Source organism: Falco naumanni, chromosome 5 (assembly GCF_017639655.2).
Source record: "Falco naumanni isolate bFalNau1 chromosome 5, bFalNau1.pat, whole genome shotgun sequence".
NCBI lineage: Eukaryota > Metazoa > Chordata > Aves > Falconiformes > Falconidae > Falco > Falco naumanni.
In genome coordinates, this window is record NC_054058.1 from 31,494,201 (window position 1) to 31,517,588 (window position 23,388).

At 42.0% G+C, this 23,388-nt stretch overlaps 1 protein-coding gene across 4 annotated transcripts; it reads left to right on the top strand.

Annotated features, from left to right (window-relative positions):
- Positions 1-277: 277 nt before the first annotated feature.
- C5H12orf75 (chromosome 5 C12orf75 homolog) lies at positions 278-23,034 on the top strand. Of its 4 annotated transcripts, none has more exons than XM_040596748.1 (6): positions 278-437; positions 7,685-7,709; positions 14,023-14,058; positions 15,230-15,309; positions 16,070-16,110; positions 17,532-23,034. In XM_040596748.1, the coding sequence occupies exons 1-6, from the start codon at positions 395-397 to the stop codon at positions 17,679-17,681; spliced, it is 375 nt and encodes a 124-aa protein (XP_040452682.1). In that variant the 5' UTR covers positions 278-394; the 3' UTR covers positions 17,682-23,034. The 4 variants fall into 4 exon arrangements, with proteins under 4 accessions (XP_040452682.1, XP_040452683.1, XP_040452684.1 ...); XM_040596749.1 differs by having other exon boundaries at positions 16,070-16,105; XM_040596750.1 differs by having other exon boundaries at positions 16,065-16,105; positions 17,532-17,615.
- Positions 23,035-23,388: the final 354 nt, after the last annotated feature.

The following is a 23,388-nucleotide window of genomic DNA, read 5'->3' on the forward strand; positions in this document are numbered from 1 at the left end:
AGGCGAGGGGCAGCCCCGCTGCCCGGGGGAGCTCCGAGCTCTCGCTGCCGACGTGTGGGCACCGCTCGGGGTCCTGCAGGCTCACGGCTGCGCGGAGCCTCACCCCGGCCGGGCAGCCCCAGCGCGGGGGGCCCAGGGCAAAGCCCGGGCAGGTGGGGGGCTTCCCTGGGGGGGCGGGGAGCGCAGCGAGGGCCCGGGGCTGGGGCCGGGCGGCGGCGCTCGGGGCCGGCCGTTTCCCGGGCGATGGGTGGGGAGAGGAGGAGGAGGAGGAGGAAGAAGAGGAGGAGGAGGGGTCCTCTCGGCTTTATCTCCCACCCGGCTCCGCCCGCAGCTGGCTGCCTCCCGTCGCCGCTCCGCACAGCTCCGCTGCGCAGCGCCGGGCAGGGCAGCGCCCATGGGCTGCGGCAACTCCACGGCCGGCGGCGCGGGCGGGCGAGGTAGGGCCGGGCCGGGCGGGAGGCGGTGGTGGGAGCATCCCCCGGGCAGCCCTGCGCGGGGGGGGGGCGGTGGGAGCACCCGGCGGCGGTGGGAGCATCCCCCGGGCAGCCCTGCGCGGGAGGCGGCGGTGGGAGCACCCGGCGGCGGTGGGAGCATCCCCCGGGCAGCCCTGCGCGGGGGGCGGCGGGGCGGCGGGCACACCCCCACCTCCGCGCAGGCGGCAGCCCCCCGGTTTCAGGGGTGCCCGTGCGAGCGTCGGGAGTCGCTGCCCGCGCTCTTGCGAGAGCATCTTTCTTTGCGGAGGCTGGTCCGCTTGCCCGGGGGAGGAAGGGCGGTGTGGCTCCGTGGGGCACCGGAGCCTTCCTGCCGCCCGCCTTGTCGTTATGCTCGCCGCCTCCAGCAGCAGCTGTCCGAGGCATGGCGAGCCCGAGCGAGGAGCTGGACCTAAGGATCCCGCCGGGGGTTTAAGCGCCATCCTCTTTGCTTCCCTATAAGGCCACGAATGCCACTTCTGAAATGATTTTGTGCCACTTCTTCTCTGCTTGCCGGAGAAGTTGGAGGATATGCCACGTTTGAGGGGTTTTTGCACGTTAATGTGTGCCACTGGCTGGTGCCTCCAGCTGGCTCCCTTATTTGTTCGTTGTTATTTTCAAACGAGGTAAGGTCTGGAAAGATGGTGCTACTGTGCTCTTCCTCCCCCCAGCCCCCGCAAAAAAAGAAAGTATATAGAAATTGATGAGTGGACCTTCACCATATAATTAGAAATACGAGCATTTCTCAATCATTTTTCATCCTAACTGCACTTGGCAAACATTGCCACCTGCTTCGGTACCTGTGTTAGGTCTTTCAGATGCACGCATTAGCTTCATAACCTCTTGAAAATAAACAGCAAAATAGTGGCTGGACCAGCTGGTCCATCTCTTACTGTTTTGATTCACTTTATCCAGAGCTTCGGTGGTGCCTCAGGTGGTGCTAGTCCCGATTTGAAGAACTGGGCATATTTCTGAGTGTGAGTGATGCCTTCTCCAAGCTGTGTGTATGTGTGTATGTTTGTGTGGTGTGTTGCAGATTTACCCACTAAACTCTGCAGTTCGCACTCACAGGGGAAGAGGAGGCTTTCCTGCCATTAAATACTTACTTGATTTCTGTTAAATGATTATAAATGAAGTTTTAGGTATCACTTGTATCTATCAGAGGCCTCTCCCATCCATAAGGAATGCACTGTATGAATTTGTTTGACCTTCCAGCACTCTTATTAGAGATGTTCTGTTTACATGCATTAACTCTTTCCCATTAGCTGATTCCTGCATTGTTGTGACTGGAAGTTGCTTCAGTATATGACCAATGTAGCTTCATACTGCTGGCGTGATGCTTGTTCACATCCCGTTTCTGTTTGCTGCATAAAAGCACCAGAGCATGCATAGGAGACGTTCAGAGGAAGATTTGGAGTTGGTTAATAGTCCCTTTGTGGTAGCTGCTCAATTAATCTTGATCTGGCCACCCTGTGGAACTTGTACCAGGACACAAATGGATAAATGTCAAATAGACTAACTCTGACAGCAGTATTATTGAGTGAATTATTTTGAACTTTAAGTTTGTTTGTTTAAATGTGTCCACTGTTGCGTTAAAGGCTTCTTGTTCTTCAACAGTTTTTGGCTTGTAGATTCGTACAGTATTTTCACGGAAGGTATGACCACTTTGGTAGTTTAACTTACCTGTACTGTAAACACTTGAACTTGCATTTTGTGACAACATTTTGCCTCCTCTTTAGAAATAGTTCACAGATCTCTAATGGCTTAGTGCAGGTGAAAAAAAGCAATGCCATGTAAAACACATAATTAGTATAATGGAATTATTACTGTTGCACTGATAGACCTTTTCAAAGCAAATACAGCTCTGAAAGGTCCAGTTCTTTTCACACTTTCACCACTGTCAGTCAGGAATAACCCTGTGCAGTCTATGGTCCTAAAATAACAAGCAACTGCTAATAAAAGTAAGAAGTCAGATGTCTACTTTTTTTTCTTCCCATTTAGCATTCCTTATAAAGTGTGTCTAATAAAAATAAAATTATTTTATGAGGAGAAGACATACCATTTTTATCTGGAATCCTAGAGCTTTTAAGGAAAGTGCAACTCAATATTTTACCAAAATATGTGAATACTGTGTAAATACAAATTAATTTGGTGGCGTGCACAGCATGACTACATCTTTAGTGCTAAAGTTATGACTATTCTGCAGTCAGCAATGTCAAAGCTGGAGGTACATAACATATAATTAACCTGTAACGCTCTCTGTCATATTATATGACTAAGGATAATATTGTAGCATACTTCACGGAATTCATTAAATGTGTTTCACTAGTTCCCGTTTTCTTACTCTGGTAAAATTTCTGTTGTAGTCTAATTCAATTTTTCCTAAGCAGATGTATATGTAATGATAGTTCAGCTAATGATATTACCTTCAGTTTCACGGCATAGAATGACATCAGAGGAGCTCTCAGCCCTATGGTCTGTCAGATCTAAGCTAATAGACATGATCTAGAATAACATTTCTGTCTGTGGTGCAGTACTCCAGAACACTGATACAACTCACAGAGTTTAAATTTTCCTTCCAGACCATCAGACATTGGCAAAAAGCTTCAACTGAGAAATGGCAACTTCTGTTGCCCAAGTAAACTGATGTATACACACCCTTCTTAAATCACTTAGCTATTTTATGTGTTATCTATGGATTGCACTTATTTTTTAAACTTCCCATTACCCGTAGAAGGTTTTATGAACACATTGATCTTTTCCTGATGTTTTGTTACCTCATTTTACATATCCTTCTTTCACGTTACTTCCTGGTGTTTTAAAAGCTCCAAAATAGCTTCTTTTTTGGTCTTTTAAAAATATGCCCTGAAGCATTAATATTTTTTTTTCAGAGTTAAGGCATTTCCCTTCATTCTAGTGTTGCTTCACTAACAGCTTTTAACTGCCTCCTCCTTTCTCTATCAATTGTAGTAGCAATGACAGCACCTCAAATTATGGTACACAGTGGAGGCTGGCAGTCTAGCCTTAATTAAAATATACAGGGAAGCTGTTAGTCTGTGGAGAACTTAAAATACCGCCAAATTATGATGGAGAACTTTCACAGCAAGTTTAAACAGGTTTATTAACTTCAGGTTCGGTGGAATGCCCAGGAAACTATCCTGCCAGTCTATTTAAAATGCAAGTAGTCTTTAAAATTAATGTTCAATCAGGTCAAGTCTATGTACAGAACTGCCACCTGTTGAGATGAAGAAGTAATCAATTTGAAGTAAATTGATACAATTCTGTCCTTGGTTACTCTGGGGTATAGATAGAACAAATTCATTGATGTTAGGACTTGGTTCCATATTGCTGTCTTGGAGCAAATCAGAAAGGAGCCTACAACAGAAAACTCATTTGTAATCTTAACTGTCACATGCATGTATGTGTAACTTGAGGTTTTTGTTTGATTTTTGTAACAATTTGAAGTATTTGCAAGAACATTAAAAATTAATGGAAAAATGGGAAAAGTTTCATAATCTGCTTTGAAGTCAGTTACTGGCATTTTTTGTATCCATGTTTTTGTCCAGCTAAGTGGTTGCCTCTTATCTTTTTTATGTTTTTCTGAAATTTCTGTCTTCCACATTCACTCATGATGTATTTCTCAGCACAGAGGAGTATCATTTGTGGCTATCAATTTCTTTCAATCATCTTTTACATTTGTCCTGCATTTACTGAAATCCTGCAATGTCACCAGTAACAAGCTGCTGTTGTTTTGAAAGTGCAAAACTCACTCTCACTGAATGGAAGATGATTTGGAATGTGTTCTTGTCCTTCATTTGTGACTGTTTAAATGCTATGGGTTTTTAAGGGATCACAGCTCCACTACTCTAGACAGAATGTTTTTCTTCTGTAATCACTTGGCCTCAGAGTGATGTATGGCTTGTTTATTCTGCAAGCTGTACTCTTCCTTCTCCAGCAGCTCTAAAATGCCAACATACACCCATGGTCCTGCTATGTAGATGGTGGGAGCAGAGAGGTCACTCAGCACAATTCAGTACTGCCTATTACTTGTGGGTGCAGCTTCCTGGCTACCCCTCAGTCTGTTGCTGAGGTTAGGCAGGTTTTGGAAAACCAGACCACTGTGAGCCGATCAAGACATGGTTTGTAGCGTCAAGTGCTGCCTTTGTTTAGGCCAAGCTGCTATAGTGGGAAAAAATGGACAATCTTTCAAATATATGAGGCTTTTCTCCAGTCACATATCTAAAACATTGTGGGTACAAGAGCACTAAGCCTTGGTGCTATGGAACTATGGTGCTATGCATCGTTTGTGAATTGGTAATAAACAAGATCCTTTGCCTGAACTTCTGGCAGGAGGAACTTGAGCAGCTATAAAATAATGTGTCACTCACTAAACATGGAAGGGTTAGAGAAACATGTCAGTGAAGTAACAGGGGTGAGGGTGAATGGATTTGACTTTAAAAACAAACACGCCTGTACATACTGAGATGTTACAGGGTTCCTTGTGAAATAAAATCTATGTATAAGGAGTGTTCAGGCTCCCTAATGAAGAAAACCTTTAGCGATACTTAAAGGCCACCTAACTAAAGTGATGTTCATTTGCAAGCTCAGAACTCTTCCAGGAGTAAAACTGTTTTGTGAACTGGAAATACTTTCAGATCTATATTCGGATACTCTAGTGGAACTCAAATGAATTTGGACCAAACTCTTGTTTCACTTTTGCTAGTGAGAATAACAACACTGAAATTAATAGGATCCTGTCAATGGAAGTGAGGATAACCTGGTTCTTTGTGCTTATAAAAACAACAGAAAAAACCCTTTTTGTTTATTATATTTACTTATTTATTATACATAATAAAAACAACCTCTTAAAAAAATGAATTTATTTTTATTATGCTTGGTTCTCCATGTTTTTGTGTGAGGTGCATTTCAAAACACTGCAGTGATTTTCCAGCAGTGGTACCCTCTTAATATTCAAAGGGAACAAGTGCTGCTGGGTGTGAATGCTAGTGGGGCATCTCCATTCTCAAACACAGGTTCATAGCTGTATAGTTCTACACGAAGCCCAAGGGGATGGGTCTGAGATACAGCTCCTGTCCTCAGAGCGTGGAGGTATGTGTTCCATAGTGCCCTGCAGACAGCTGTGGCGTTGGACTTGGGCATGGCCTTGAGGCATGCCTCTGATTGACTGGAACTTGAGTATCTCCGCCTGGAAATGTATCGGTACTGTGGGTACACAGTTCTTCTCACTCAGCTAAGGTTTTGGTTTTAACTTTTTACTTTTTGTATACTTCTTGCAAGGAAGGTTTTGGTTTTCCAAATGAGGATCCAAAGTGCTGAGACCTCAACTCAGACTCGAAAAGGCTCAGCAAAGGCCTCACAAAGGACTATGAACCATTCTGGAGAAACTGAGTTTGTTTGCAGTGAGCTTGGGCTGACAAAATGAGAAAGTTGTGGTTCTGGTGCAGAACAGGCATAGCACAGGAATAGTTTCTTCTGGGGGAAAAAACAAAGTCCTGCTAGCTACAGCAATGGATCTAGGCTTCTCAAGGCATACGTTGTCTGAGGTGTTACTGGTGCCTAGGCTTTGACTGGATGTGCAAGGTGGTGCCCTGAGGGTACATGGCTGAGCTGACTCTGGAAGAACTAGCCTGGGTAGCAGAAAGCATCTCCCTACATTGGCTGAGATTGAGCTTGCATGCAGTGCTGCAATGCTAGCCTTTTGCCTGGACACAATTAATTTGGAGGGTTTATATGTGGTACTATGTAGATGTGCCTATAAAGCCAAAAAATCTCAGAAAACTGCCTGGTAGAATAAAGTTTTAAATTGAGGACCTGAGCTTACTGTGCTTAGAGGCACAAGCTTCCAGCTTAATTAAGAGTTTCTTCTGACACATGTAGCTGTACTGAGATTTTTCTGACTTTGGAAGCAATACTAATAAAACAAATGTGTACAGTCTTAAACAAGTCTAGTCTATTTTGTTGCTGCAAAAGGAGGGATAATCAAGCCATAGGAATTGAGAGTGATACTGTGTTAAAGAGTAAAGGGAGATGTTTCCTGCCATCCAAGCCGTTCATTCAGGTAGACAGTGCCGGAAGGCCTTGCAGGGCTCTTTCTTTCTCTCTGCATTCAAAATAAGGATTCAGAAGTCATATTCTTACACATTAGAACAAGATGAAAGGTATTTGCTATTTATGGATACTTTTCAGCAGCAAAAATAAAGTTTTTCAAGAAATGAAGTGTCATGGCTGAAAAAAAATCCCAACCTACCTCCAAACCCATAAAATCTTTTAGATTGACAACTGTAGTTTCTTCAGAGTGAGCTCAGATAACCTCTTCCAGCTCAGTACTGTGAGGAAGAGGAAAAGAAGTGAAAGGTTTTCTAATGTCTGCTTGAGCTTGTGTAATTAATAGAAGGGATAATTTGCTGGTTACTCAGCTGAATGATACACCAGCAATAGCAACATGGCATTAATAACTTGGGAGGAACAGGAAAGAGTTTGTACTTGAGTGAATGTTCCTCTCCCAGCAGGAAGCATCTGAATCACCAAAAAGAAAAAAAATCAATCACTGAGATCAGGCAGCCATGTGGCAGCTTTTGTCTTTTTGGTTTTTTTGCTAAATAGCAAGATGAATTAAGGGGTGGTTGATCTCTTTAGATGTCCAGGGCTTCGGAAGGATTGTGTCCCAATGTTTATATTTGTTCTGTCTAGTTGTTTTATAAAACTTTGTTTATCTGGCAGGAAGAACGGAGCAGCATTTTACACATGTAGTGCCAAGTCTACAACTGAATCAAATGGCAAAATAAACAGGCATTCAGGAGTAACTACTTGGTTAGTTGTGGCGACTGTGTAGCAGGCAAAACCGCCAGAAGACAGAAAAGTGAAGAATATAAAATTCAGAAAGATGGATTTTATTGTATATTGCTCTCATCCTGAGTGACTGCACCTGGACTCTGGTCCACATCAGCATCATTTTCACCCACTGAGAATCTGGCCCAGATCTAAGTGTGACAGACTTAAGAGATAATATAGATAATTATTAAGGATAAACTAGACAATCATGAGAAACTTATTCTCTGGCTATAGAAAATTCCTGTTGCTATTTCTGCATTAAGACAGAAAGGCAGGAAAATGCTTACTGTACTGTTGGTTAGTGTAGAGGATTATGCCATTATCTTGTAAACATGCACTTTTTTTTTGTTTTTTCATTCTAGGTGCCACAGGGACTACTAAAGATGTGTAAGTACTTTATCTTTCAGATATGTAACTCTGGCCTTACCTTCAGTCCTACTAGCCTTATACTAGATTTAGTCATACATGATTCACATGGCTCCTAACATATAATCAACACCACCAGATGTTTATTGTCTTTAATGAGAGCTTTCATCTCCACAAAACAACTTCATGTCTTGTTTACTTTTCTACAGATTCCTTCCCTTGTTATTTTGCTAATAGAAGTGTCTTTTCTCTGCTTGTGTTCAGAGGGTTGTCTCCCAAAGGTGGTAAAGCTACTTCAGACTCCTCTTCCCTGTCACGTACCAATACACTTTCTTCCAAAGGCCACGTCATTCTTTGAAGCGACCACATAAATTTCCCCCAAGCCCTGTGAGAGATTTAAAAAGCCACTGAGGTTTCCTCTCTTTACAGGAGTCCCAGTAACCCATCCAGACTTCCTTTTCAAAGTACTCACCTTCCCTAGCTGTTCACTGCATTAAAGATAGTATCTATGGGTTCCTCTTTCTCTCCTTTATCTTTGAGTATCTGTTGAGTAGCAGAGGGCAGCCCTACCCATCCTGTTTTTCTTTAAAGGGGGAAGGTCTGAACCTCTAGTGCCTGTTGCTTCTTGCCAATTTCTGGTTTGCAGAAAAGCAGCAGCAGCAAAAGATCAGCCTTTCTCAGCCCATTTTTCATTTGTGGGTGCGGAAATGTGCAGGAACAGCTTTATTCAGCCATAAATTTATTTTCCTGTCAAAGGAGATATTGAAGAAGTCCTCCTGAGGTCTTGCCGCCTTCTATTTTATATAATTGTATTTGCCACTAGAGTATGAGACTGAGAGACTGGAGAAAGATTTTCATGTTATGAAATAGGAACATTCTTCAGTTTTATTTACTTAATTTAGAGTAACTACTCTAATTAGATGGAGGAATCCTGGTGTAGAAATTAGGGCTGTCAAGTCAGATAAACAAGTGGAGAGAAGAACTTAACAACAGCCTGGTCCTTGCTCTTACAGAGCACAGCTGAGAACTAACGACAGGTCTCACATGGCAGATGAACACTTGTCACACATACTTTTGGGATCTGTGTTACCCATGTAGTCACTTTTCTGGTGTCAGACAATAAATTACAGAAGGCAAGCTTATGAGGAACCTCTTCTTGATACAGCCTGCGACATCCATGCCCTCAAGACTTTTACATATACAAACCCACTGATTTTAATTTATATTAGGGCCTTTTTTAGTTGTTCAATTTAGATAATTTAAGTGACTGACTTAGAACTACTTCTCTTTCTTTGCTCTTTGGTAGTTTTAAATTTCAAAATTCCAAGCACTGTTAAATTAAATCATGAATTTAGTAGGCATGATTCTGTGCTTAAAGCTATGGGTACATGTAGAACTGAGTTTATGTGTGTATAAGCGTTTGCAGGGCCAGGCTTTAGGAGTTAAACTGGGAACATCCTACTTATTGGTGTTTGATCATCTGTCATGTTTCAAAAAAGTATTGGGATAACTTAGAAAAAAACTGATTACTAGTGCAGACTTCAACAAAGTGTCAGGGTCAATCCTGGGATCATTACTCATTCAGATAAGCATAGTGGAGCCAGCCGAACAACCTGTGTGAGTAATAGCATGGTTGAGCCTTCTTGTCAGACGTTAGAAACATAGATCTATTAATGAGAATTAGCAGTGATGACCTGAAAAGTCCTAAATCAATCATCCTAATATTTAACAACAAATTTTTATGAAGCAAGTGAAATACCAGAAAAACTATATTAGTTTCATGGAAATGAGCAAAGCAGGCTTATATTAACTAACATTACAGATCCACACAAGCTTTAATTTTACACCTTTTCAGCTTTACACTTTTTTCAGCTAAAGACTAAAAAACTCCTTTAAAAACCCACATGTGTTTTAGCTGTCAAATTTCAGTTCATATTGATTCTGGTCCAGAAAAGCATTTAGGTGTGTCCTTTCTTACAGCTTACTTTTTGATACAGAATCTGGTCATTCTAACTCCAAGGATTTCTCATTTCTTACCGTGACTCAGTGCCGAGGCACCAGCTTCTCCGGGAGTGAGCAGCCATGCAGAAGGAGGGAGGGCTGGATCCCGCTCTGAGCCCTCCTGGGGATGACTGTGGGGAAGCTGCTTTGCCCTCTGGGCTTTGAGTTTCTCCACCAGTAAGATAGGGATGATGGTACGATCTTCCTGTGCTAAGTGCTGTGACACCAAGGGCTTCGTGGGGACAAGAAGGATGTATGTTCTGGGAATGTGATCTTTCCCTGTGTATTCTAACCCTCAAATCAATGGTGAATCTGTTGTCCGGCTTCAGCCAGTGCTCCAGCCCCGCTCATAAAGAGAAGTACATCACTGCTAACTGGAAAAGCTTAGATATAGGAGGGGTAAGGTATATGCTAGAAAATAATGCAATGCCTGTGATATTCAGAATGCAGCTAAATTCAGAGGAAAATTAATAACAGTAGGAAGAAAAGGACACGGCAGTTCAAGGCTGTTTCAAAATATTGGGAAGAAATCCATCAAATACAAATGACAGGCCCTTGTTCCCAAGAAAAGCTGAGAAACTAAGAAGTAGTCTGTTGTTTGTGCAAAGTTTAGTGAACCATTTCTGGCGGAACTACTGAGCATGGCCAGAAAGAATCTGTATAATGCTCAGCATGAACAGAGTTGTAAAAGTAAGGCAAATGTGGATGGAATGAGTTAAGCTGAATGCCTGTCATTGGATATTTAAAATATTGGATGAAAAATGGCAGCTTCTTTTACCATCAAATAGATATAGGACTGAGGGGTGTAAAAACTGACAGTGGAACCAAGTGTGGTTTTCAAGCTTAGGAGGGCGACAGGAAGCCTCTTGGGATAGACAGATCCTTGTGAAAAGAAACATTTATTCTAGCTGAAAACGGAATGCAGTTATGTGGATTTGCTGTTAAATCCGCCTACCAGCTACAGGACTCCACCTATGCTACCTGCTGAAAAACACGTTCTCCGTTCCTCAGCAGTAGATGTCAACAGCATCTGAGGGAAGATGCAGCGACACGGCAGCAGATCAGTACGAAGCACATTGGACTGCTAAGGTCCTTTTGCTGTCTATTCCTGGTGCAGAAAAGCTTATTCTAGCTTGGTCTTCCTGGAGGATTCTGTAAATGGAGATATCTAAAGAGATTTTTTGTGCTAGGTTCTTCCTTCATCCCTGGCATAAGAAGAAGCTAGAGACACATTGGAGGTAGGGAGGGAAAGGATGTGCTGGGCTCCCATATCCCCACACCCTGGCTGTGAGTCTGGGAGATGAGGCAATGGGAGCACTGCCGAAACCAAAGGAACTTCTTGCCATTCTTGTTCCCATGTGGTTGCAGTTGTAGCTCTGCTTCCTGGAGCCACCCATGTTCACCCCGCCTGGGCACAAAGCGGCACCTGCCACAGCAGCTCAGCTGGCACCTGGACATTTGGACATGCGGAATTAGTGGGCATCTTTCAAAATGGGGCCTTAAGCTACAGTGTGTGAAGGCAAGGGGTGGGTGAATATGTGTAATGCATAAACTGAAGCAGCACCCCTTCCCATGCTGCTTAGGAATCCCTAGGAAGGGGTGGAAAATTACTTCTTCCTAAAGTGCCATCACCAGAATTTTTCTTTCTTTTCCCTCTCAAGCTCCCACATTCCTCCTGTCTCTGCTCACCTCTTTCCTAGCAGGACTACAACAGATTGCACCCAGTCAACACCCGGCCCAAGAGCTGTGGCCTGTGCAATCCCAGATTATATTCACTGTTGCACATTTAAGGGAAAAGATATTTCAAAATTAGACTTTAATTTGTAGCTATCAAGAGGAAAGGAAGAAAGCAAAGTATTTTTTAAAAAACTAGTCTGCTTAATCATAGGCTTGGATAATTTGTTTTGGTGAGAGAGTGACAGTAATGGTCATCACTGGATGCCCCATTACAAAGCATTTCTATAACAGAAGAAAATAGCCCCATTGCCTAGTAGACTTTTTCCTTAAAAAAAAACATTGACATTAATTTCCTGTTGGACAATATTGATTGTTATTCTTACAACTCCATTTTAAGGCTTGGGGCTGAGCATGAAGTTGCCAGTGCTTTTAAAGGATTCTTTTCTCTGGACAATGTTTAATCTGGATTATAGAAAATTTTTCCAGTTGTATGATAAAAGCAATTCTGTGACACGTTTGGTTGGTTCAACAGAAATGATTGTGGTCTTTTGGCACACAAAGTCCCTTTCTATAAGTAGTGTCATTCTTTTTTTTTTACTAAAAATACAGTCCTTGTTTCTACCCACTGATATACACAGGCTTTCTACTTTCTTCAGCTGGAATTGGCCCACATGAGGACAGAGCAGCTTCACAGTCCTCGAGGAAAGGTGTCCCTGCATGCGTGAGGACTGACTGCAAGGTGGTTTAGGCTACGTGGGGGCAGAGGAGGTGGGAAATGCCTTCTGAAATGGCACCGGCTCCTCCAGGGAGGAGTGGCAGGAGGGCCAGAGAGTGAGGAGTGTATTGCTCAGTCTCTCTTAAGTGGTAGGTTGTAGACAAAGACAGCAGACGAGGAGGCTCACCCCACTCCGTGCTATGCCCTGTGTGAGCAGCATTTAGCAAAATGGCAGCATCCTTAGGTTTACCCCAAACCTCTACTATTAAGAGGACCTGTGTACCCTTACACTGTGCTGACACAGAAAGCATAGTTGGTAATGTTCTGCTGCTTAGGAAGAAGGTAAGTGTAAGGTAGCTTCCAACTTGTAACAGTATTTTTCAGGCATTTGTTACACTGCCAGGAGCGTGCTGACTGAGGTTTAAGGGATGTTTTCTTGCATTTAAGGCTTCATCTTTCTACGAGTTCTCTGCACTTCAGGCCAAAATCCCATTGGCTTCAGGGGTTAGTAATGGCATACAGCCCTGATGATTAAACAGTAGGCACATCTACCTTTTAGAATAAATAAATCACAGTAAAAATATATTATTGATCAAGATCACAGTTAAGAAATGCCTTTCAAGTCTACAGTATCAATTTAGCCCTAATGTTGGGTAAAGACCCGTTCTCAGCTTTATTGCTGGGGAGCAGATGAGAAATTAATGGATCAGCTCAAGATGGGGAGTATCTTTGCATTGCCCACATAGTCCAGGCAACTGGGGATATTCAGGTGAGGATATCTGGGTGAAGAGCCCATGCATGAGCATTTCCACAGCAGAGCCCTCCTTGGGTCATGGTGTTTGCTGTTTGCAGCCTTCCCCAGGCGCTGCTGTGGCCATGGCTCGTGGCTCCCTGAGCAGGTGTGGTGGAGGACTCCTTGGGCAGTTGTCACAGTTGCCCCCAGCTAAGGGAAGGAGTGAAGGATGTCTGTGGATTTAAGAGCACCCAAGTTATCTTGCCTCTATTTTTATTGCTAGGTTGGTAGGTTGCAGACCGAGCTAAAGCACATCTGCTGCCCTGATCCATACCCAGCCATGCAAGCAGAGCCCAGAGTCCAAGTATTTAATCAAAGGCGGGTGAGTGGTTTGTGTGAAGACTGACACTGGGGCATGGACTGAGACTACAGCACAGGCACTATACCCCAGGGAGTAAGAATAACATTTTTGTCTTTTCCATACTATGTTTGCCTTCACATCAATGCCAATTACTTTACACCCTGCTCCAGTTCAGCTACGCTGGACAGTGTTTTAGTGGGGGGAATCAAACCTCAGTGAATCCCTATCGATTTACAGATTGACCTGTGATTTTACCCTAAAGGAAAAAGAGAAGTAATTGCCCATTCATAAAGGATTAGTAACAGTTACGTGGTTTGCAAACAACTCTGACTTCAGGAATTACAGTACCTTATTTTGTGGAGAGGCTCCATAACATATTTTGGCACAGCTGCTGTGAAAGTTTATTTTTCTTCATCCTCATTCCCATGCCAGCATGGATACCCAGTCCCTTCCAGTCCTCTTTTGGTGGAATAGCAGCCCAGACCCGTTCCTCTTATATGCAGAGCCTTTGTGTTCCTGTTATGTGTGGAGCAGTGTGGGGACTCACTCAGGAAGAGTGTTATTTATCTGTTGCAGCTCCCAAATGTACTTTCATGCATCACTGGCAGGGGTCATGAAAAGTAAGCTGCATGTATTCTCAATCCTTTTCTTCCTTCTGTACATTAGATTGGAAAATTGTAACTGTTTTTGTGCCTGTGTGAATACTTTGCTGAATTTTTGATGACCTGAATTAAACTGGGATCGGTAATAATCCCCTTCTTCCCTTGCTTCTAAATCTACCCTGATGGTCATGGAATACCTGAAAGAAACAATCTGCTAATGTGCTTTGTATCTTTTGATGTTACAGAGCAGAAGAGTCCGTATCAGATGATGACAAAAGGAGGTAGGTGCTCTACCAGGGCTGGCTTTATCTGCAGCAGGCTGCAGTGGGTTCTGCTGCCAGATGTACAACCTTCCTTCCCTCCTCCTAATTCCCACCAACACTGAAGCAGAGAAAAAGAAAAAAAGAAAAGAGAGGAGGAAATCTTACACAGAGCCCAGTATCAATGCATCCCCCCACCATGTTAGTGAGATGAGGAGGGGGGATCTTTGTGGAAAGAAGAGCACATTATCTCACGGCTGTGGTTGATGTGCTCAATAAGGGCCAGCGACCTCTTCCTGCACACCAGCCTCACCACAGAAGATGGCATCAGCACTTGTGTGAGATCTCTGCTGGGCTGGAAATCAAAGGGAGTATGACTCTATCGTCAAACAAATCAGGAATCATTCAGAGCCCTGGGGGCTGGAGGAGGTGTGATTTATTTGGCATCTAACGGGGCAGAGCAGTGTGATGGGAGTCTTTGCAAGTGGCTCCAGGCACAGCAGAGGCTCTGGAGGACCCGGTTTTTCGACTCCCTGCATCAGTCCCTGCCTTTCATCCAGGCCTTGGAACCAGAAAGTATGCTCTGCAAGGCCGTGAAGGTGAGAGGGTTGGGCTATGGAAGTACCTAACACCCTTGTGCTCCTTCCTGTTAACAGCCTTCTCCAAGGGTGGCCCTAAGCAGAGGCATGCAGGTCCAGTTTATTGACGAGGAGAGGTCAAAGTGCTTTTTAATTGGTGTGTGTCGTTTGAAGTGAGGTGCCTTGGTGGTCCCAGTGTCAAACATTACTATCGGATTGGCGCTGTCCTCAGACTGTATCCTCCTTGGATGTTTTCAGTGCCTAGAAGCAGCTGGGCAGGCAGGTTTTATTGTCACAAGATAGTTGGGATTTCATGAAGAATATTAGAAACTTGAGTGAAAAATAGCTCCTTTCATGGGCTTGGGTCCCACTTACGAGTTACAGATAGCCTCAAGGGTTTTTTTTGCCTGGCACCATATTAGCAAGCACGTGGCATTTCATATGCGCTTCTCCCATAGCCATGGGAAGGGAGGGTTCCTCTGCGGATGCTCATGCAGAGATGCCCTCCTCTCTGACCGTCCTGGTCTTTGTAACGCTGCTGTGTGATGTTGACATTGTAGGGAGAAGTGTTAAAATTGAGCTCTGATGTCTCCTTAATTGTTTCTTTAAATCAGGAACTACGGTGGTGTGTATGTTGGCCTGCCATCAGATGCGGCTGCCATGGTTTCTGGTCAGACGAAGGCTGCGCCGAAAGGTATCGGGAGGTTGCGTATTTCATTTCTGCTTTCTCAGTTTAATTTTATTTAGTATGATGTATTTCCTTTTAAAATCAATTATTATTTCAGACAGACTGGCTAGCCTTGGAGCCTCTTAAAGCAGTGGGGCTATTTATAATCATTAAAGTGGTTGTTCCCGTTTATTTAAATTTTAACACACTTTTTGAAGAAGGATTCTAGAGCAGAGGCTGACAATGTGGTACATTGTCTTCTGAACAGCTTCTCCATGATCTGAGTGCTCTGTGAATTCAAAACCCTGTTAGGACTAAGAAGCTGTGATAGGCTTGCAGAGCCTCAGTGCTATTTTTAGTTTTGAAGATGTTTACTTGCATTGTGGTGAATTCCAGTAATAACAGTTAGTAAGTGCTTGCTTTCAGGTTTATTTCTCTTATGAAACCCAGTGGAAACTGTTTCTTTTCCATGAGATATTTTCGAACAGTGGGAAAAGGCATCAGGTTTATAGGTACTTAATAGACAAGTTGTAAACATACAATTACGAAATAATGTCATATTGTTTAGATTTAATACAACATACAGCACAGAGTTTAGTACTGGCGGATGCTTCAAAATTGACTGCAAAACAAAAAAATTAAGAACAATAACACTATTAACCAAAATAACAGCTGGTTTTGGAACATTAGTACCTTCGTTGCATAGTTTTTTTAAACAGTGTTCTAAATTAATGATATGTTGTAATGTATTGACCATCTTTATCTTTTATTTTCTAATCAAGATTAGAAGGAAATGAACACCTCAAGATGCAAGCAGCTGGAGGTACGGTATGTCTTAATTAACCTTCTGTGCTTGGCATGTATTTGTCGATCAGAAACACAGTGGCAGTGCTCCCTGTGCTGCTCTTGGGTGGTCTGGAAATTACCCAGTTACTTCTCCAGCAGCAACATAACTCGTCCAAAGGCTGGACCAGGGGCAGGTTCTTGGTGGTGCAGACATAAATTAGAAAGTGGGTAAAGTCACCTTTGTTGTGAGAAGTGAGAAGCAAGGAAACTCCATATTACTCCGTTTGGGAATAGATAAAAGTCAAATGTCTTTGTATTCACCTTCAACCGCACCACAGCTATTCCTGCAGCGGTACTGAGACGTCCCATGAGAGGCGAGGTGCATCAGCAGTGCATAGACCAGCATCTGTAGAGACAAAGCGTTTCCCAGGAATTAATAGTTTGCAGTCAAAAAACATCTTCTCTGAGGGAGGACCTTGAGGACCGGAGAGGCACCCACTCTAACCTACGGGAGCTTTCCTTTTGCTATGGGGGAATCTGTGGGGACTTTGTTCTCCATCGGCCAGTATAGGGCAGTGAAAATTTATAGGCTGTATTCCTGACTTAAGAGTTTCAACTAACTAAAAAAACAAAAGTCCTTTGCAAGTTCACGCCTAAAGAAAAAGAAAACAAACTTAAGTTTCCATTCAGAATTTGATCTAAATAAACATTGACAAATTTCAAAAGGGAGCTGTTTTAATGTCTAGCCAGTGGGGAGGGGGAAATTATAAAACTGCCAACAATTTCCATAGGAAGCAGAACCTTTTCCTAATTCAGGTGAAGAGCCAGAAACAGTTCTGGCTGTCCCTGGTGCTGGACGCAGGCCTAGGAGAGCAGAACACACATATACTGATTATCTTTAATTGTGGGAATGGTTAAAGTTCCATGGTCTCTGCTAGGAGCGCTCATATACAGGGAGACCTTCAGCTGGTCATCACTCCTAATTTCAGCAACCTGGCTGAGATGCCTAAGCTAGGAACGCTGTCACCCTTGACCTGGGCAAGAGTGAAGCACCTTGAGGTTGCAGCTTTCCATCTGTGGTTGGTGAATAGGGCTTGGGTTAATTAGGTCCATGTCTAGGTGCTTTAGTTAAATGTCTGACGTTGGGTAGAATCCATGACTGGACAGTTATTGCTATTCAGAGTAGTTGAAAGTGCACTTTGCCTTCCTTGGTGCAAGATCAGGCTTGGCTGCTGACTTATGCAGGTGAGCACTTTTAAATCTGCAAAGGATCCTCTGAGCTCCACAAATTTATGTTTGTGACTGCAGGTCATAGACTGCAAGTCTCTCAGTTTCTACAAGTCTCTCAGTTTCTAATGATGCCCTAGTTCTGTGGTTTACTTATAGAGTGTAACTGTATTGCTTTACCAATATTGCTTTACCAATCTCTCTAAATATGCTTGTTCCTTTCTTTTTTTGAACAGTCTTCTACTAAGACCAGTCACCAGTGCTTTACAGAGAGCTGTCTTTGTGCTGAAGATTTTTATATTTACATAGCCTTCCGGAGAGCAAGAGAGATCAGAGCACCAAAAAAATCTAAACTGTTGCAAGTTCCAACTACGGGTAAAACTTAAAGTACAGCATTGAATCAGTTTCCTATGATGGTTGCATTATGGAAACCTCCTGCTGTTCTCCAGTGAAAAATGAAATTAGTGAACTCGTGGTGGATGTTTCTGCACAAGAGCTAACTTTGATGATCTGCAACTTATTTCTCTGTGGCCATATTGCAGATTTCATCAGCTATCTGCTACGCTTCATATATTTTCTCCAACAATTTTTGATAATTTTATATAGAAAACCATTACTACTGTCCATTTAATAGTTCCTATGGTAGGTTCCTGTAAATTAATTGTTAATTTACTTCAGAGTAATATATTTGACAGGTTTGCATCTTTTTGGTAATATTGCAAATTTTAATATTTTTGCTGTGGAAACAAGAATAAGATTAAATAAGCATAAGACTGTCAGGTTCTTTATAGTTATTACTGTCACTTTTATACAGTGAGACAAATATTAGTGTTTAATTTTTGCCTTTTAAAAAGATATTGCTCAAGCAATTTTATTTAAATAAGAACAATGTACTTCATTGTAATATTCATGTGTCCATTTTTATTTTCTTCAGCTTTATCTCTTTTATAAAGCATTACATGGAAAAAAACACATATGAGCCAAACTATTATGTCTTCTGTTCTGTGTGATATTACAATGACATTTCCTTGCGTAAGAATGAAGTGATAGTATTTTCAGAGATAGCAGGACTAAACTCCAGTGCTGCATCCTCCTGAACTGTAGAGGATTTTTGATCACTATTAGAGTTTTGTATCCCTGACTTATCTCCAGGATGGCAAATTGTAACACAATGAGTGTTACTATTACTTTAGCAAATTGTTGTATTAAATAACATATGGGAGGTTCTAAAAATCAGTAAGTTTAGAGCAATGTAGATTTCCCACAGAACATAAAACAGATTGTACATTTCCATATGGCTGAACAAGTATATAAATTATTAAAGCCTTTTGCATAATTCTTTATTCAAACTTTTTTTAATAGGACATGATATGCCATACATTTTAAACAAACAAATAAACAAAAAGAGCCCAACTCACTCCACATGAATATATTACTGTAGATTAATAACCACTTTTAAAATCAAAAGAAAAAAGCAAAATGGAAAATTTGGACACGAAGTGATACACTGGTGAACCATGAGATTCCTGCTCATTTCACCGATATCTGTTAAGACCAGTGAACAACCATTGACTGTGGTTTCCAGTAACTTGCAGTTCTGGCTTTAAAATGAGGCGTAGTTTGTTCAGTGTGAGGCCTCTAAAAAGAAGTATTTAAAAATACTCCTTCCTTGTCATCCTTTAAGTATCATCTGTGACATTATTTACTGCTATTCTTTAGAAATCTGCTACTTGGGTTATCAACAATTTCAGGCTTCCAGCTCCTGAAGACAAATACGCATCTCATTCTTGACCCCTTCAACCCTGAACCAAGATGAAAGAAGCTTGAAGAGATGGTGTTAAAATATCTCAGTATGAATGAATGTCTGTAAATTACATCTGCAGAGTCTTGTTCTTGCAGACCAAGCTGATGAGAACTCAAATAGCCCTGAGTACTAAATGTGCAGGTCTGCTTCCCACCTGCTTCCCACAGCATAAGGGTATAGTTTGCACATTCCACATATAGTCTAAGTGGTTTGCACAGCACAAATTTATTTAGTACAAAGCAATTAGGCCCATGCGTGACCTCGTCATGATTGCCTTTCCCAAAGCAGAAAAAGTACCAGTCATCCTAGGATACATCATAGTTCAGCTAGTGCTCGAAAAGGCCACAACAGATGCCAGTAATCTCGCCAGTTATTTGTCCACTTTATCCTTCAGTTGCTGAGAAGAATCATCAAAAAGGTGGACAGGGCTAAATTCGAACTTCACTTGTTCTGCTGCTGACATCTGAACTCCCGTGTGGGCTGAGGAAAGAAGGAGGTGATCTTTAATGAATAGCTCCTAGCAGCTGGTGGTGGGACAGCTGCAAAGGGTACTTTTTCTTTTTTACGTCATTGCTTAATTTTTCCTGTGCAGAGCTGCAGAGAAGTGTAGAGCACTTTGCAGAATTGGCCTCTTAATGATTCATCCTCTGAATGTGTGGGAGGTATGGTGGTTTCTTAATATTTTTGTTCCTTTGCATCTTTTCATCTCAAAAGCTTACTGATCAACTGACAGATGTTTCAGTATGATGGACTGCAGCCTCTGCAGTGGATATAAGTTCATTTATGCCATTCAGGCCTGTACCCATCAAACTGGAGAGCTAGGGCCATGCTCTTGTCTTAGATTTGCAGACTCCTGTCTTTTGTTTGCCCAAGGACTCACAGATCTAGAAGCTGTGTGACAGGACACTGTATTCTGGCATGGCCAAATTCCACTTAGGAAACTGACTTTTGGCTCATCAAAATTCCTCTATGGTGAGCAGCATTTCTTAAGCCTTTGTTAATAAAAGCACATGACATTTCATGGACAAATGAGTATATCTCTCTTTCATAACTTACAATCTATGGATATTTCTGTTAGGAGGAGGAAAACAAAAGGAACCCTATATGCCAGCTGCCAGCTGTGCATTTGATGGCATCCTTGGAGGATATTTAGGCACTCAAACGATGGTTCAATGTGAGAACTGAGAACAGAACACAAGGAGCCATTGAATGACAGTGTTATTATTAAAGAATATACTTTATTTTTGTCAAAACATCTTGAATTACCATTTGTAAAGAAGAAACATTTAATATTGGGGCTGTAATACCATTTCCTTCGCAGTTATCACTGTTTCTCCAGCCAGAGCTGAGGAGCCAGTGACAACAGTTTAGCGAAGATGGTGGATTTAGGCTTTAGAATCTCAGACTCTCAGATTTGAGATTCTTTGACAGCCCAGAAATATTATGCTTGAATTCACATAACTCAGACAGCTGAATCTTGAAAAATTCTGGAGTATCAAAGCATAGGATTGAAAGTACGGTTTGTGATTAGCTGAAAAACGATCCAAGTATCTTGTTAGATTGCAAATTTTGGTCTAGTAGTGCAAACTATTTCACCTTGAAGGCAGCTGCTCCTTTGAATTACAATGATGAGACAATGCATTTATTTTGCTTTCTTAATGCAGAACCTGGAGCTTGGTTGTAAGGATCTGACTTCCCAGTTTATGGGTAGTTCAGCTGGAGATCCTGGCCCATCGTGTGTGTGCCATCCACATCACAGTGTGGTTCAGAGGATGTGACATAGCTTCAAACCTTTGTGCTTCTCATGAGTTAAATCTGTCACTTAGAGGTTTGCAGAAGACCTGCTAAAGCCCCGTGTAAGCTCAGTTAGGACTTCATTCACCAGAAGTGAAATCGTCCCATAGCAAAGAGTCCACACAAGGTGCAGAAAAACATACAGGTGAAATTTGTCTCTAATGAACAGAAAGACGAAGTACTAATTTACTTGATTTCATCTTGCATGTCTAGCAGAGGAGTCTCTGTTGTATCGGGCTGTGGTTGACATGACATCACTAGCGTATTGTTCCCTGTCACCCACACAAGTCTAGTGATTCTCGATAATCACGCTTCCCAAGCAACCAGTGAGTCACTGCTGATCTTTTTTTCTGCAAAGTAGACCTCTGGTTCCCATGGCGATTAGAAGTGACAATTATTACAGACTGCTACTACAGTTCCTCGGTTGTGTGTACCCACTAAAAGAAGCTCTTATCTGGTTATATTTCCTTGGAGTTTTGCAGTACATCATTGTCGCTTCCTATTGACAGCAATTTGAACACTTCAGGTGAATTGGCTTTGTGGAGCACATGCTGGAGGAGGGTGATTTCAGGAGTATTTTTGATTTGCAATGTATTTAGAAAAAGACCGAGAAAATAATGGCTCCGTAAACTTTCCATAGAGCAATAGTGTGCCAGTATTGCAGGAAATCTTTTGAGGCTGGGCTAAATGTTTCAGCCCTTGTTTTGACAACAAATGTGCACAGAACTTAGATTTATCATAATAGGAGTGATTTCATTTTACATGATCTGACAATTTTTACTGAAACCCTAGGGTTTTCAAACATAGGAGGGTTTCCCAGACAGAAGAAACCTGCTTGTGGGTGCTTGGAACGGCTGTCACCCATATCATGGGAACTTCTGTCTGCTCGGTGCTTATCTGGTCGTTATTAAAATACCCATAGCTGAAGATAGAACCGTGCTTGTGAAAGAGATCATTCCATGAAGTGCTGTGAAACTCTCATTAGCTGAACTGTACCAAGAAAAGAGTACCATGGGATGGAGCCTGGGTGAAAGGGACTTCATGTGCCAGAAAGGAAGAAACACATAGGAGAAGGAAGATTATAATATTACACAGTGAAGACAGATGCAAAAGCAGGTTAGGATCAGAAAATGACGTCAAAAAGGAAATAGTTTGATTAAGTATCTGCTCCATTTCTCTGTGATTCTAATCTCTTGAAAATAGAGCAAGCAGACTGCTGCTTTATCATTTTAAGACTGAAGAGAAATGGGGATTGGTTTATCAGTTCGTTCCAACCCTCACATGTCTGAGATGATTGCAAGCCTTTTGGGAAATAACTTCTCTCATTTTTGTTTGCTTAATGCCCTGTGTGATGAACCCATGAACCTTATATGTCCTTTTTGATGTTACCAGGATATATAAATATGCTGCCTTCTCTTTCAAAATTTATGTTGGTGTTCCCTTTGTTTAATGTCTCTCTATGCAATTGCTTTGGAAGTTTGCATAACGCTTGAAAAACAATTTAGTAGACTGAGAAAATACACAAGATTTAAAAATACTTAACGGGCATAGTACAAGGAAAGATTATAGAACATGCAGAAAGGAAGCAAGAGCTTAATTTAAAATCCAGAGGAGAGTTAGAACCAAAGCTTTGGTTTAGTTATGCCATGTATTTTACATTTCTTATGTAACTAATTAATAACTGTGCAAGTGATCAGTTTGGATCACAGCACCCTGGGAATTAGCAGTCCACTCACAGAGTTTTGTTTCTGGTCTTTGGTTCTTACGTTATAGGAGACAGCAGTAATGCGAAATACTAAATTCCACCTTTACCTTTGTTGGCCATCTTTTATGTTGGCCAAACCTCAGTGTTGTCTGCAGGATGGTTTCAGCTCTGTAAAAGCTGAGCTTGTTGGATCCTTATTGTGTGGCTGTGATTCAGAGCGACATGTTAATTGGAGGCAGGTTATATTCAATAACTGTTTTGTGGGGGATACCAGACTGTAGGAAAATGTAAGACTGTTTATTGGTGTTAGGGAGGTATTCAGACTTTGGAGAGAGTCCACACGGTGTCACTACCAAACTCTCCATGACAGAATGCAAACGTAACACCACATGAATAAATAAATAAAATCGATGAGGTAATGCACACCTTTCAGCTTGTATCTAATATCATATTTATGGTTATATATTACTGGACATTGACTGTAACTTTGAGCTGCCAGTATTTTCCTACAGCTAGGGTTTGCATTCCCCAAATGATATTGCTGTAAGGAAAAAACTTGGAATGATTCCCACTGCCTGGTTTGTCCATAGGAGCCTTACATGCTTTTGGGAAATCAGCCAATAGATTTTCTTTAAAATTAAAAGTTTTAATTAGATCTTAATGTATAAGTAGTATCAACTTGAGCAAACTCCAAGTATCTGGTTATTATAACAATGTACTTCATTTTTGAAGTCTTACAAGAAACCAGTTGTCTACTTTTTTTTTTCTTCCAAATTATGGGTTACTTTAA